At 40.0% G+C, this 15,845-nt stretch overlaps 1 protein-coding gene across 2 annotated transcripts in view; it reads left to right on the forward strand.

Moving 5' to 3' along the window:
- The window catches only part of GALNT7 (polypeptide N-acetylgalactosaminyltransferase 7), a 76,009-nt gene extending 66,806 nt beyond the window's left edge, over nucleotides 1–9,203 (forward strand). For both annotated transcript variants that reach the window (XM_062616355.1, XM_062616277.1), the window contains exons 9-12: nucleotides 525–743; nucleotides 2,750–2,848; nucleotides 4,167–4,295; nucleotides 6,953–9,203. In XM_062616355.1, the coding sequence (XP_062472339.1) occupies nucleotides 525–743; nucleotides 2,750–2,848; nucleotides 4,167–4,295; nucleotides 6,953–7,090 (585 nt within the window). In that variant the 3' untranslated portion in view covers nucleotides 7,091–9,203. The remainder of the gene's footprint in view (nucleotides 1–524; nucleotides 744–2,749; nucleotides 2,849–4,166; nucleotides 4,296–6,952) is intronic.
- The last annotated feature ends 6,642 nt before the right edge of the window (nucleotides 9,204–15,845 follow it).

Genomic DNA, 15,845 nt, shown 5'->3' on the forward strand with positions numbered 1-15,845 from the left:
AACTTGTAATAGTTTGGGCCATCAGTCAGATCTGTTAAGACTGTTTTAACACCAGGTCATTTATACTAGAACAACTATACAAAGTGAGGTGTGCATCTAGAACAGGTACAGGTTATACCGAGATAAGAGCCATCAAAGAAACTGAGAAGAAAGATGTGAGGGAGGGGCTTGTTCAGCAGGCGAGCTATCCATTTTTCCCCCTTGTCCAAGCAGCAATAAACTACTTAGGAAGGTAAAATCTCCTTGATATGTCCCAACTGACCCATTTAAGACTTAATTTTTTTTGTGCCTAGTAGACTAATGCATCATTCTCTGTATTAAAACTGAAGAAGGTGAATAGAAACTCTGAATTACAGTTCTGGTACAATCTGCTGAAAGTCACAAATCATTGGTGCTCTATAGTAACTTCATGCTGTTACTTTTTAAGGGGGAAACACTCAGATTTCTGAAATTGGCATGTAGTTGCGTCTGACCTGTTTGTTGTGTGTGCTTTGAGGTCACAGCAATGTCCTTGTTCTTGACAGAACTATGTCAGAGTTGTAGAAGTGTGGTGGGATGAATACAAAGACTACTTCTATGCCAGTCGGCCAGAAACAAAAGCACTACCCTATGGAGATATATCTGAGCTGAAAAAATTCCGTGAAGATCACAACTGCAAAAGTTTTAAGTGGTTTATGGAAGAAATAGCATATGATATAACTTCATATTATCCCTTGCCACCAAAAAATGTGGACTGGGGAGAGGTAAGTACAGCACATAACCTGTATTTATTTTAGGAGCTAAAAGAATGGGAATTCAAAAGGAACTGATTGTTACTTGGCACCAACCTGAGAACAGTTTCTTCGATTACTCTTATATTAAGGTATATGATATTAAACAGAGAGCTGTAGAAATATAAGCCTAGGAAAAAAATTATATACACTTTAAGAGGTGTGAATTTTTTTAATTAGCTCCATAGGTCCTTGAAGGATGATTTTATATCTAGCGCTTTCTTCAGTTATGTCTAAAGCTCTTTTTCCCATAACTGAAAATTAGGGGTTTTTAAAAGAAGAAATGTGAATCCTGAGCATGTAGGAGTATTGGTGAAGATGAAAAGGTGATAATCTTTTTCTGTGAAGGCCTAGAGAACAGATCATTAAATCCAGGAGGAGTACATTTCACCTATATTTGCCAGCCTGAGATGTACGCACACAGTTACAGCCCCAGTATCTGCATATAATGATTTGATGCCATTCCTTAACAGTCATTTCCGGCATTAGTGTACAGTGTATAATTCTCAATAAATTAAGAATGTGGTTACAAATTTGTCATTTTCACATGGTTTGCAGAAAAAGACAACATGTAGTCAAGGGAGTGCAGGACACCTCACCAATCCTCATTTGTTTCCTCCTGGCTTTTAGGCCACACCTTTAGGAGCTCTTTACTGCAGGTCTCCTGTCTGCTTTCAGATTTGTTTATTTATTTATTTTTACCTTTTCAGTTATAACTTCAAAAGAGCATTAGAAAGTACAGATATATGCTGTTTCCCATGGCCAAGAAAGTGTCATCTTTAATTTCCCTGAGGAATTAGCGATACAGAGCATGTGCATGGTGGAATAGGGTACAAATAGTATCATTTCTGAGGAACCAGGTGAACAATGACACCTTTATTTCTTGCCTAAAAGCTAGCACAAAGTATCAGTTACTAGATTAGCCTTAGACCTCCTTTTGAATCCACATAAAAGTTTAGGAAGGCATGTTATATGTTACTGCTCACTGAGGTGTAAGTATCTGAAGAGAATAAAATAATAATGGCCACCTTGTGAGAAATCGCCCTTAATAAAAGCGAGCAGCTCTGGTAAAGCAACAGGAAAGTCAAAGTTCACAGACTTCTCTGAAGTTTTCTTCAGCTCTTCTTCACTGGCTGCTAGTTATCCTACATCTGAGAAATACCCCTCTGTTTGTAACACCACACTAATTGCATTTCCAAACTGCCTGGAATGGAGGTGTGGTGTTCATCTTCTCTAACCCTTTCTCTGGGAGTCAGGTCTAAGCTTAGTCTTCCGGACTTTCTTCTCCTGTCATGAAGAAAAAAGAGGCTCTGGCAAAGAAAACAGGTCTGGAAATAATGTTATTTGTGTCATAAAGTCTTTGTAAAGCTGTTGGTTGGCCCTTTTGAGAAAGGATTGGGCTAATCAGCAGTTGAGGCATGCTTTCTGACAGGACTTTTGTTCTATATCCTATGCCTGCCCCTCATCAATTTTATCTCTTTTTCTACTGTGTAATTGCTGCTGCAGAAGGTACGTCTGAGCAGCTGGGTCAGTAGGCTGTGCCTGGCTGCAGTTAATAACTGCCATGCATAACTCCTCTGCATCCTGTTTCTCTCATCCACAAGATGAGAGCAACTTAGCTGAGCTTCTGCTTTATTTATGATGACCTGTGAGACTGAACATGCTTTGATAGGGGGTTGAATAAATTAAAATAATTGAAAGCCCTACATCTCGGTGTCATTAATTTGGAACTGAGCTTTATAACTCTAGCTATATCAGTGTACTCTAACTCACATAGGAGCCTGCAAATTAGTACAGACACCTGGAAGCTCCGTCTCTCAGAACAGTTAGCATAAGTATTTAAACTTCATACACAGGTTTGTCTTATATCTCTCCATCACATATCTGTTTCTGGTTTGAAGATAAGTGAGAATTTCCTGAACTCCTTCATGCTTATTTTTAACTTGAGGCTAACTTAGAGTGCAAAACCTCTTTTCCAGATTAGAGGCTTTGAAACTGCTTACTGCATTGATAGCATGGGGCACACCAACGGTGGCTTTGTTGAGCTTGGGCCATGCCACAGGATGGGAGGAAATCAGGTAAGAAGCTTGGAAGCAGGTCTGAAGGAGAATCACTTGCTGTGGATAATAACAGGCCAGTTTTCTGTTCAGCCTGTACATAAAGTCACTTAGGTGCCAGCTTCAGAGATAGGAGTTGGGGACTTTCCATAAGCATAGTGACATTGGTAAAATATGTGAATCTGAAAATAAAATTACAAACACAAACAGTATAAAATTGAGGGCAAATTCATAATCTCTTCTTCAGTGAAACAGGTACATGAGGAAGCGAGAACTGTACTGTTTTACAGCAGCCATATCACTGCATTAGAATAACTGCAGCTCCTGGCATTGCTGCTGATCCATCATTTATCTTCACTTAATAATTAATCATTCAGGAAACAATCCCCTTATTCACTTTGGCTCAATTATTTCACAAAGTTGTTTTGCTCTAATGGAGGTATAAAACACTTTTGTGCAGTAGGTCATCTTCCACTACAGGAGACAAGAAATTGAATACAAATATGTGTCTGCTTCATTTACAAATTAATGGGCAGAATGTAACTGCTAATAGATGTTTGCAATCCAAGCTGCTATCATGTTTGACCTGTATCTTCACAAACCTACCCACGCTACCACAAAAACATGCTGTTCTGTCTTTACATCCCTTTTGGAAAACTTTTCAGAATTCAGAGTCCTTATTTATGTTGATGTAGACTTGAACCAGGCAAGTTTTGTCATGGCAGTCATGAAATCATGTGCAGAATGATGCTTTTAAAAAATCATATTTGGGTTAGCTCTTGGTAGCCCCTGGAAATATCTCTTTGCTATTTAATTTAAAAGTTCCCTAAACTACTACTTCTTTATATGTTACCCCCAAAAACCCTGTAACAATGATTTCATAAGTAGTAGCTAGGATAATCTTTCTTTATCTGGGTGCATTAGTTTGATTTCCTCCATGGGTAAAATGCCATTCAAATGAAATTACCATCCAGCACCTAGGACTTGCTACCAGACCTTCAGAAAGATAGTGGATTGTTTGACCATCAAATCATACAAAGGTTTTTAATCAAACACTTTCAAAAGTCTCCCAAATAGGAATCCCTTAATTTTTACCATTTTTGTCTTGCTACGTAAATTTCTTACTTTCCTAAATCTGAGAGGAAAGTTGAAATTGAGTGTCATGACAGTAAAAGTGCATTACATCATATAAAGTTAAGAATCCTTCTGAAAGTTAGGTGTAATGACATCAGAGAATGTTTCGAATGATGAAATTTAGTTGGTATTTTCAGTGCTTCTAAAATAGTCATAATTTTGAGTCAGCCGTTTAAAAGATGGCCTTTTTTTTTCTTCCTGTTAGCTTTTCCGAATCAATGAAGCTAATCAACTCATGCAGTACGATCAGTGCTTAACTAAAGGACCAGATGGATCCAAAATTATGATTACACACTGTAATCAGAATGAGTACCAGGATTGGCAATACTTCAAGGTATGTAACAGATATATAGCAGAAAAAAAATATAATTTGCATCCTGGGGTTTTGTACCTCTTTTTTATTATTTACATATACCTGAAACTAAAGTTCTGTGACATGGTTAACTGAACCAGCTAAATTATTAACTGCACACTGTTAACTCAAAAATCCATGCTTGCTGGGAAAGCTTCCTCTAGGAAAAGATGCTCTTCCTAGTGGTTCTAGTTGCTGGTTTCTGTAGCAAAATCTTTAAGGAGAGTCTCATGAGGCTACATCTACTGCCACAGGTTATGTTAAGAGTTAGCACTTGCCTCAGAGGAAGTAAAGAGGATGTCCACTAACAATGACAGAGTTTCTAAAAGCTTTTAGTGTCATCACCCTCTCTGCTTCTGTGCTTTCTGTCAAGAAAGTTTATTTATCTAATGTATACTGTGAGAAGATTACTTAAATTCTGGGGTGCATTTAGCAGCTAGGTTCAATATTAAATCTAATTTTAGGAAGTCTGTATTGAAGTGTTGCTCTGTTTATAGACAGATCTTTTTAAGCCTACATAGAAATAGGTGAACATAGCATTACTCTTTGCCTTTTTGTGTTGGTTTTGCCATCTTCAGTATTTCTTTTTCCAGTTCCTCAGCCGTTCTCTAGTAACATGTTCTGTTGTGATTTCTGGGTGTGGCACCATTATAATGCTATTGCAAAATATGAATTAATAAAGACTTGGACTGTTGGCTGATGGACGTGCTAGGGTTGCTACAGTCTATTTAGTCACTACACCTGTAAGTCCTCTATTACTACTTGTTTAGAAAAATGTCGATGGTTCTATTTCTGCTTGCTTCTTTAAAAAAGGAAACTGAATACTCATAAGTGTGATGTTATCCTTGGATATAACAACACATAACTTGGTTCTGTCTAAGAAACTATCCTGAGTCAATTTTTCTTCAGTCTACCTAGCATGTTGCATATTAATTAGTTCATTAGCTAGTTATCTGGATTGTGTTTGTCTGAAAGATGCAGGCACTGTCGAGTGCAGTGAAATCTGTTTATTATTCTTTAAGCCACTCTACCTTTTCTGCTCTTTACATAGATAATCAATGTAAAGAGGAAATATCAAGCACAGTAATTTCCACACAGCTTTCTTGTGCCATATAGACAAAATTCTTTAGACCTGAAACTTAAAACTTGATAAGCAGTGTTTCAGTCCCTGCAACTTCTGCTTTAAATTTGTAATAATATATAGCACTTGTTAACTCTCCAGCCATTCTAGTGTGTCCCAGCATGTTACTTGGCTCTTCTCTAAGCATTTCTTTTATGCAAGAAGATCCATTTCCTCCACACTGGTAGTGAGTTGTGTAATTGTTTGCTTATTACTGCAAGTTATAAGGAAGCCCAGTAGGCATGGTCTGGGCTGTAGAACAAAACACTGACTGGCTTCCAGAAGGCAAAAAAGAAAGGTGGGGGTAAGAGCAAAACGACCACCAAGGGTGTGTAACCAAGCAAATACTAGAAATTTGGCACTTTCTGCTGTGCAGTACAGAGGGTATGACCCTTTCTTCTAATGAGCAAGTAAACAATGAAATGCTTATGAACTGCTGAAAAATGTGGCAGCCTCCTATAAGAGAAAGCTGCCAGGAGATTTTATCTGGCTGGTCAGTCGGTTGTTTCTGGAATTAGTATTTGTGTGCCAGTTTGGTGAGTGTAACCTCTGTATGGCTTGAGCATTGAGCAGCAGCAGAGCTTCAGTGCCCGTAAGCAAACGTCCAGAACAGAGCTGGTGGTAGCCTGCCTGTTGCTTTTGTTCAGGCATCTGTTTACCTCTCCAAGTAGAGGATCCCCATGTCTGGCCACATGGCAGGAGCAGGGATCAAGCTGAACCAACATTTGGATATGCACATGTGTGTAGAAGTGACGGGGGAGAGGGTCCTTATGCCAAGAGAAGCTAGGTGCACAGGGCAGGGCTGTGCAGCCCCAGCCTGGCTGCAGTGCCTGGAGTTTCCTTCCACTCGGGTGCTCTCCACACTAGATACAAGTTAGTGAGTCTGCCTGCACCTGGTGCAGGGGGTCAGAAAGCAGGAGAGGAGCCACAGGCATGGAACTTGAGCGTGGCAGCACAGAGGGTGTGGAAGGAGCCAAGTGTGTGAGTCTAAGCCTGAATGTGCTAGGCACAATAGGTCTGCAGTTTCTTAGGCAGCCCTGTTGCTCTGGAGGCCAGACTTGCTCTCATACCCTTTTCTCTTCCTTCTACCAGCCAAGCAGGTAGCAAAGTTAGTGCTTTTTCTCTCCAATGCAGTTAATGCCAGTGTCGTGCAGTTGTTTTATGTGAAGGGCTAACCAAAGGAAGATCTGCCCAGTGAAGTCAGTTCTCATAGAGCTGTCCTCAAGTGTCAATCTTTTGGTTTGGTTACAGGATGGATGAAAAGGCTGGAAACATTTCAGGCACAGTTCCCCTCATTTTCTTAGCAGTTTGTTGCCTAAGAGAAATGTGAAATGTCTCAGGCAGGCCTACATGTGTCCAACATTTAGTAATACAAAGGCTGTGAAAGTCTAGGTTAAATAAACAGTAAAATGAGCATAGGACTGATCTGTTCTGGGACCCTGAAACTTGATTTTGTAAATAGCTATACTAAAAAAGAAAAAAAACAAACTCACATGTTCCTGACGGTTTTGTTTTCCAGAATCTACACAGATTTACTCATATTCCATCAGGGAAGTGCTTGGATCGCTCCGAAGTCCTCCATCAAGTTTTCATTTCAGAGTGTGACTCCAGTAAAGCAACACAAAAATGGGAAATGAACAACATCCTTAGTGTGTAGACAAATGAAACCTACCTACTGACACATTAATTTGTACAGGACTCAAAATAGCCTGAAAACTGCTGCAATTATTAACTTTGTACAGCTGCGAGCCTCCTGGGTTGGATGAAGGACATAGAGGAACTGTGATTATTACAATAACATTATCATCCGCAGTTAATGTTTACAAAACTGCTTTACCTTAAACTCTGTAGATGTTTACATCTTTTTGTTTCAAGATGTTGGTAAATTAATGTGCTGTTAGCTATGTTTCATAGGAACATAGCTAAAGGCGTTGTCGTCTTCTTTGGGATTACACTCAGGGGTCTGAAGGCAGTTTTTTTACACACACTTGAAAAGGTTGGAGTAACCAGATTTTCATAGAACTTGGTGATTATCAACCTCTTGTATATTGTTATTTAATTTTACATCCTACTAAGCACTGCCACAGGTTACTAGCCAGGGTGGCCTTCTCTCACAGTCATGCTGCTTTTTTGAAAGGTGAATTTCAACATATTTAGTGCCTCTTTCATTTCTCTCTTTCACAAGAAAAGCATTTGTGGAAATTAAACAATGGATTTTTCTGAGCTGTCACCAAGGGTAGGGACCAACCATACTACCCCGTGTCATTACTGTGTGATCAAAGACAAATTCCTATTGCCAGTTTGGCTGCTCTACTTCAACTGGACACTTTGTACGGTGCAAAGAAGAGCTTAATGTCACGTTTAGTGCAAATGTGGTAGATTTTGTTGGTAGTCAGCACCCTCGTGATTCCAGTTCAGAATTTATAAGCACTAACTTGCTTGTTTAAACCATGCCTTACATAAAAAATAATTATTAAAAAACAAAGAAATAAAGCTGCACAATTATGTAAAACTTAGAAAGTATCCAATGCTTCATTTGATTTGTTATTTTAAATGGAAATCACTTAGAGGTGGACTAAAACTTTGAATTAGGAAAAAGCATCCCGCTTCTTAACACAGCTGCGCAATTCTTTACGAGGACATCTGTCAACTAGCTTGGATGCCAGATTTAGATTTGAAAAGAGAAATGGAAATCCTGAAACCACATTTGTTCATACTAATTTTCTTCTTCTTTTGGAAGAATGGAAGTCATTGGAAACTTCTCCTGAGGGACTACAAACACAAAATACAACCACTTGGTGCTATAGTATACAGAATAGAATGTGAAGAAGTTTCTAAAAATGCTCTGGAAAGGAGCTGATGCAAACACCCTTAGGAGTATAAATATTTACTCTGAATAAGCAGAGAGGTGGAGGAGAAATGACTTATCCTCACTTCCTTATTCCAGATTTTGTGACTTAAATGTTGACATCAGTGTACTGATTTCATAAGAGTCATGCCTAGAACGTGTCACACTAATAAATATGACTAAATACTTCCCTAAAGTCTAGAATAGCATTGCATGCAGCTTCCATTGGTGTTAACAAGGGTTATGTATCATATTTGGTGACAGATTTTGATCTTTATAGGGCTGTCTGCGCTGATCTATTAGTTTGGGATCTTTCCTAGTTTCTTTAAACTTCTCATCTGTCCTTTCAGAGTTATGATAAAATAGAAAATAAAGGAGGGAGAAACTGGAAAAAAAAAAAAAGAAAATAAGGGGGTGTGCCGGTACTTGTTCCTTGTGTGTATGAAAACTGACTCCATTTTTGTGTATTGGGTAGATTAATTTAATCATACGACTATGCATAAGAGAAAGAATGGTGGCACATAAATTGTGCAGGTGTGCATTTTAAATGGATATTTTGTGCAATTCATTGAAAGCTGATGCTGTATGTGAATATGAATCTGTATGTGAGACTGAAACCTTACAAAACATGAGATCATAAGAAGCTGTTGCTGTAATGACCTTTTCCTACTATAGCCAGCTTGGAAAAAAATAATTCCCATATTCTTGCTTTGTAAGTTGATAATATCACTATGCATTTCTACATATTTTATAAATTTGATTTATGCAGATTTTTGATACACTGTATGTTTCTGTAGAAATTGTATAAATCTTTAAAAAATTTATTAGGGATAAATCGAGGAAACCTATGTATATCCTACCTATGGGCTGCTTGTTTTTTAGGTGAAGTAAATAAAAGATTTGGATTTTTGGGTTTACTATACTTTTACAGAGTAAAACTGGATTATTACCTTTATGGAAATCCCATATCTCAAAATTTAGACAACTTCAATGTTACAAACTTACAGATATTTAAAGTGTTTCATTTTAATTTTTATCTAGGCACCTTCTGTCACATCTGTGGGGATTCAGGTTTTTTTCCAGTGAAATGAAAAATTCCCACTGAGAGTTGCCGCATGGATGCATTTGGATTTTTGTATCGCCTGCCCTGATCTAATTAGGTAGATTTAATATGCTCATAGGAAATTAATTTGAGAATGATCTCTAATGTAGAACCAAAGATCAGGACTAGTTGGTAATGTTTTGACTCTCTGTTTTAACTTGGGGTTAAACTTTGTTGGGGTTTTTTTGCCCTGTAAAGGTTTCTTAGCAAAAGAGTAAGCAATTAAACTGGGGCAAGTTCTGGCCTAAGAACAAACCTATATGCTGAAATCTACAGCATTTTTTACATAGGCTATTCTTGTTTCCCAGCCATGTCTGTCAGTGCACTATTGTGTATTAACATTTCTAAAGACTCCTTTGGCAAAACCCTGGGGATATAGTAGCAGCCAGTTCATGTAAGGAATATCCTTTTATGTACAGAAATGGGGACTGATAGGAAGGGAGGGGACATCCTTCTTTATTACCAGGATCCTAGCACCAGGAAAACCAACAAAACCCTTTGGGCAATACCAGAGATATTGTCCCCATTGATGGCATCCTAGAATCAATTCATCCTCTTTCCCTAATGCCAGTCAATCTCCTTTACTGTCTGCTTCTTCCGTACCATCTGCCTCCAAGTCACAGTCCCTAAAGCCAAAAGTCAACAACTTAGTGCTCTGAAACTAGACCAGGAAGCCTGGGCTCTATTACATAATGTCAGAGATGCAAAAAAATTATGCTTCTGCCTGATCTGTGAGACTTTTCACAAGAAAAGAAAAAACATACCTCTGCCTATAAAACCACAAAAGGTGCTTTGGTAGATTTTGCTGTACATCAAGTGCAATTTCCTCTTTAGGTTAAAAAAGATCAAGTTGTGCAAGATCTGTGGAGGCATGGGAATAAGGAGGGGAATTTCAGACAGTGTGGAAGAAATTACCTACATCATTGAACACGAACTGGGTTGTTTTTGTAAAAGCATTAATTGTTTGTTCCCTGCAGGCCGGTGAGCTTAGATCCATTAGTTGTAACAGGTAAAAAGAAACAACCTGGGGGAAACAGCTGTTTCTTGTTGACTTGGCCTGCAGGCCTCCTCTGAACTCCTGTAGTTGTGTGCCTTGCCTGGCACTATGCAGGAGGACTCTCTATGTAGAGTGAGTCTAGTTAGAAAAAGCAATAGGCTTATCAAGACACGTTGCCTCCCTTCAGGTTTAAAGAACAAAAAGTATATAAACCGTGAGTGACCCCTGAAGTCTGAAGCCACTCTGGCCCTCCTTTCACTGTGGGGAGCCTCTGGCAGTCTTCTCTCACACGCTGCTGCCACAAGCATGTGCATTGGTGCGTGCTGCCTTGCTCACTGTGCCCTCTACACCAGCTAGTGTGGAGCACAGCAAAAGCGGGAAGAAGTGTTTGTGTGGATTATACATCTCATTAACCCAGTTAATGGTTAGTAACCTTTGGTTTTTAAATCTTAAAAGCATCCGTTCTTTACACTGGGAAACATTAATTATTCCCCATTACCATGTAAGATGGGTCCTCATAAAAGAAAAAAACAAGCTGTCTGCATAACTCATAGGTTTTTTTCCCATGTTGCACTGCTCTCTGGCTGTTCTGAACAGGGCCAAGACGGAGACTCTTCAGCAAAATAGTGGCATAGCTTAAGACCTTAACTGACTGGTTGTTCCTTAACAGGTCAACAAATGTGACAAGGATCCAAGCATGTAAACAGGAGTTTGAGCTGTTCAAACACCCAGATAAAGAGGTATGTTTGCATGTTAGAAGACATCTTTTCCCAGTAATATGCTTTACTGAAAAGAAATGTGATTGCTTTAGGGACAAGAACCATACCCGATCCAAGGTAGAGTGCAAGTAGAGGTGGGATGAGGGCTAGCTATGTCCCACAGGTCTCATGGATGCAGTCGTTCAGTGTGAGCGCAGAACTGCCTCTGGTGGGCTGCCAGTTCGAATAACTCGGCGATGTTTCTTCTTCAAGTGTAATGTCTCCTGCACAAGAATAACGTTTCCTGCACAAGAGAGGAGCAGAAAGGTGAGAGAAGCAGCGTAGCACTAGCTCACAATAAAACCAGAACAGAACAAGCTAATGCCTAAGATGTGCATAATGGCAACAGCAGCCCTCTGGCTGAGCATTCCAGGGCTCCTGAAAGGGGAAGGGAAAATTAATGGAGAGACAATACTTCAGTTTCCTGGAGAGGGCTGCTGGTGGCAGTGTGTGTCAGTCAAAAAGGCAGCATGCCCAGAGAGTTAAAGCAGTCTTAGTCCTGCTTTGAATAGGCTTTCTGAATCACTTGAAGGCACTGGAGTGGAAATCGGAAACAAAATACAGCCTTTTCTGTTGGAAGTTTGAAAGGGTTTCCACAAGAGAATAGTGTAGCCCCTTGTAGAACAAGCCCTGATATTAAACAGTGGTGGATCTTTGAGTGCAAAGCACTCTGAGTGCGTGCATGCATGTTCTCTGAGGTACAGCACTGGCACTTACAGGTAACAGCTGGTCCAGAGCCATGAAGGCTGGTACCTGTATTTCTGAGGGCTGTTGAGTGAAAATGTGCCCTCTATGAGCCGTGCTTTCCACACATCTCTTCCCACTGGAGAAGCACCCTGTTATTCTGTGGTACACTCAGGAAGCCCCACACACTGCTGTCTTGATAGCCTGAGCCTGCAGGATGGCTACACCCCCTTGCCAGAGTCCCCAGGGCCATCACAGCTGCACAACAAGCAGCCACAATTGCATTTTCATATCTTTATTTCCGAGCAGCACAAACAATGAACAAAAGTAAAACTGGATGAGAGTAGAACCCTTTTGGAGGATTCTTGTGGGTTCATAGGGAGGTTTAACAAGAGCTGACTAGGAGAAAAAAGCACACCAAGTTCTAGAAGTGTTTCTGGTTATACTGCTGTTTCAATTGCACTGAGGAATACCCTGAAGTCCTGCCTGTCCTGAAGGTGTCAAGGACACTGTAATAACAGAGCTAATCAGCCTGGCAATGGAAGAGAAAGGTGCCTGTCTTGCTGTCTGGGAGTGAAGGTAAGATGGTGTGGGGTGTTGCTGAAGAAAACAATTCTGTAACCTTACAGCAGAGTGGGGTCTGGTTACTGCCGGTATTAGAGCAATTGGGGATGAAGTAATGTTGAACTGGGCCATTGCCAGGTACTCCTGCTTGGTTCTTCTGCCTGTTATACTATCCTATTATCTTCCATGTGATGATTATGAGGGGAGTGGAGTCCAAGCTCAGAAATATCAGAACCCTTTGTCTAATGGATAAAGTTGAAAAAAAACCCTGACTTAGGATAAGAACTGAGCTTAACATAAGGATACTTGTCGAACATTGTTCCTTCTTCTGGCAGTATACAACTCAAGCACTTTCTGAGCTAGAGATGGTGTTTTCTATTTGATAGTTCAGAATTTGTCCAACTGCTGATTGAATCTAGGCAGGCTTCGGTCATCCGTCAGATCTGATTATGCAGAAAGTTCCAAGGTTTGTGAAGAGACACACTGGCTCTGCAGTCCACTCCTCTGCTGAGACAAATCAGTGAGGTATAGCAGAACTATGAAGGCTTGCTAAAGGTTTTAATTCTCAAAGCAGTGTTTAATGCTAGGTCAGTGCTGAGTCCAGCCAGCCAGGAACTGGCTTCAAGGTGGCAGCACTGACAATAACATCATCACAGCATGTTTTTCAAAGGGCCTTTCAGAAGGGTGTGGTCTTGGCCACACAAACACCACCCCTGTAGCTCTGTTGAAGAACTGGTTTATGGGTACAAATTTTACCATTAGATGTTTGGGCCAGGAAATATTGAGAATAGCCATACAACTTCTAGGTGGAGCACCAGATACGCTGGCTATGAGCAGTTTCCTGAATATATAGATTATAATATAATGTAATATAATATATAATGATATTCAGTCCTGGAACATCAAGACCCTCTCCAACACTAAGGCAAGCTGGATAGTTTATCTCAGGATATCAGGATAGTCGGAGCAAAGTACAGATTCGCTCACTAATTGGTGCTGGCCTGTGACAATTACTTAATTGCAGTGATGAAGAGAAATTTGCATAGGCAGTCAAATTTTTAACAGGGTAGGTCTGAATCTCGTGCACATCCCATAACAGCCAGCAGAGCTAATGCATCCCTCAAGGGCTGCATGCATTGGAGAATGCAGCCATGAGCTCGACATCTGGGCTCCGTTATGGGATTCTTGACACTGGATTCAAATGGGATCATGGAAAAGCAGACAGAGCTATGATGCAGCTCATACAAGAGGCTCAGCAATTTTGGAAATGCAGGGGTTGCTGGCAAAACACCTATCTGTTTCAAGATGTGGAAAGAAACACAAGCCAAAAATGAGAAAACAAACAAGAATAAATATACACAAAGGATGGTAAGGCAAGTGTAGCAGGAACAGTGACAGACACCACCACAGCAAATAATCCATCACCGAGCAGTATGTACTACATTATTTACCAATGTGATATACAAGATGCCTGTGATACACTTACAAAACCGTTCAATAGATCATAAGCTAAAGATAAAACTCCAATTCCATTTTTTTCTGATTTTCTCTCCACACCCGTTTGCAATTTCTCTTGTGTTTTTTTAGATCTACAGCCTGTATATGCTGCAGTAAGTTCCCTGCTCTGTAGATGTTCTAAATATATTTACAGTTCTTCAAACCATAGGTTTTACTTTGGGAAAATAAGAACAACTTTGTAAATAGGCTTTGTCCTAAGCTGATCTAAATAAAATGAATCTTTACATTCCTTTAGGAAGATGGTAAGGAAACACTAAATACTTGTTTTGCTCTTAACTCTTTCCCTAATAATGCCTAACAAACGTTAGATATTTGGTTTTCTAGCAACCATCTATTATGTCTTCACAGAATCACCTATTACAGGTTCAGCATCTCCTCCAGACTAACATAATGTAGTTTATTGTCCACTCACATTACCCATGACATAAACGTTAGGCCTGTTTTTTCCCCTTCCCATGTGTTGGAGAAGCACATATTAATACGTAATATGCTTTGTATTAACACCGTATTTCACCTGCTGGTTTTATTATTCTGTCACTTCAGGCTGCAGGCTGGCTTTGCAGTTCTCTGCTGTTAGCTCTCGCCTTTCTTGCAGCACCATTCACTGCTTTTTTTCCAAGCCACTAATATATATATATTAAGCAATCACTAGTCAGGAACCCCATCTCCAAAAACAATTTATGGGTTTTCATAGGTAATGTTCCTCCACTGGTGAAACTGGTGACTAATTCCTACTTTGTTCCTGTATTGTTAACCACCTGTTTACCCCTGCAAGGCCTTCAATGACAACTTATTTCTGAGTGGGCCAGACCAAACTCAAGCAGGCCAGAATTACTTGATCTCCTTTACCTCCATGTTCACTGATTTCTTTGAAGAATATTTGCATGTCTGTGGGACAGGATTTCCTCTGGTGAAACTGCCAGTCCTGTTTAGCCATTTGGACAACAACTCTCAGTGTACCATGGTTCCTACCAACCTGCCATATGGATATTACTGATCTGAAGTTCCCCGTACCTCCACAGAATGCTTTCTAAAAATCAGTGTCATATTTGTGACCTTCCATTCCTCTAGCACTAAGGCAATTTTAAGTGAAAAAATACAAAGTACAGTTCATAGTTCAGCCATTTCATCCTTAAGTTTCCTTAGAACTCTTGGATGAATACCATCTGTCCTGTCATTTTGTTTCAGAACCTTTTACACTTGGATTTGAGACAGATGCTCCACCATGCCTCTCCAATTAAAAATTGCTGTCATGAAAACTTCCTGCAGCTCCTCTACAAGGTTAAAAAAGAAAAAAGAAGTAGTTTTATTTTCCTGAAATCTTCTCTAGGCATTGCTACTTTATCTTGAGCTTCTATTGTCCTTAGGACAGCTTGGCAGGCCTCCTGATTCTAATGTTGACTTGGTTTCAGCTGGGATAATTTTCTTCCTAGTAGCTGGTACAGTGCTGTGTGTTGGTTTGAGGACTAAAATAATGTTGGTAACTGATGTTTTAGATGTTGCTGAGCGGTGCTTACACAGAGTCAAGGCCTTCTCTACTTCTCACACCACCCCACCAGCAAGGAGGCACAACAAGCTGTGAGGGGACACAGCCAGGACAGCTGACTCCCACTAACTATATTCCATACCATATGGTATGCATAGAAAGCAAGGCCACTGCACAGGAACAGGTTGGGCAGCAGTCCGTTGGTGGTGAACAACTGTTTTCAATTTGCATCACTTGTTTCTCTTGGGTTTTAGTTCTCTCTGTTATTTACCTTTTCATACTTTTATTATCTGTGTCAACTCACAAGTTTTCTCACTTTTACCCTTCTGATTCTCTTCTCCATTCCACTGGGGTGGGGAGCAAGGGAGCAGCTGGGTTGTGCTTGGTTGCTGGGTGGGGTTAAACAGATGTGTTTGTAAGTTGTTATTAGTCTGTTTTCTCAAGCTGCTCTGATG

Source organism: Pezoporus occidentalis, unplaced genomic scaffold (assembly GCF_034315485.1).
Source record: "Pezoporus occidentalis ecotype Australia unplaced genomic scaffold, CSIRO_AGI_Poc_V1 ctg1, whole genome shotgun sequence".
NCBI classification, from domain to species: Eukaryota; Metazoa; Chordata; class Aves; order Psittaciformes; family Psittacidae; genus Pezoporus; species Pezoporus occidentalis.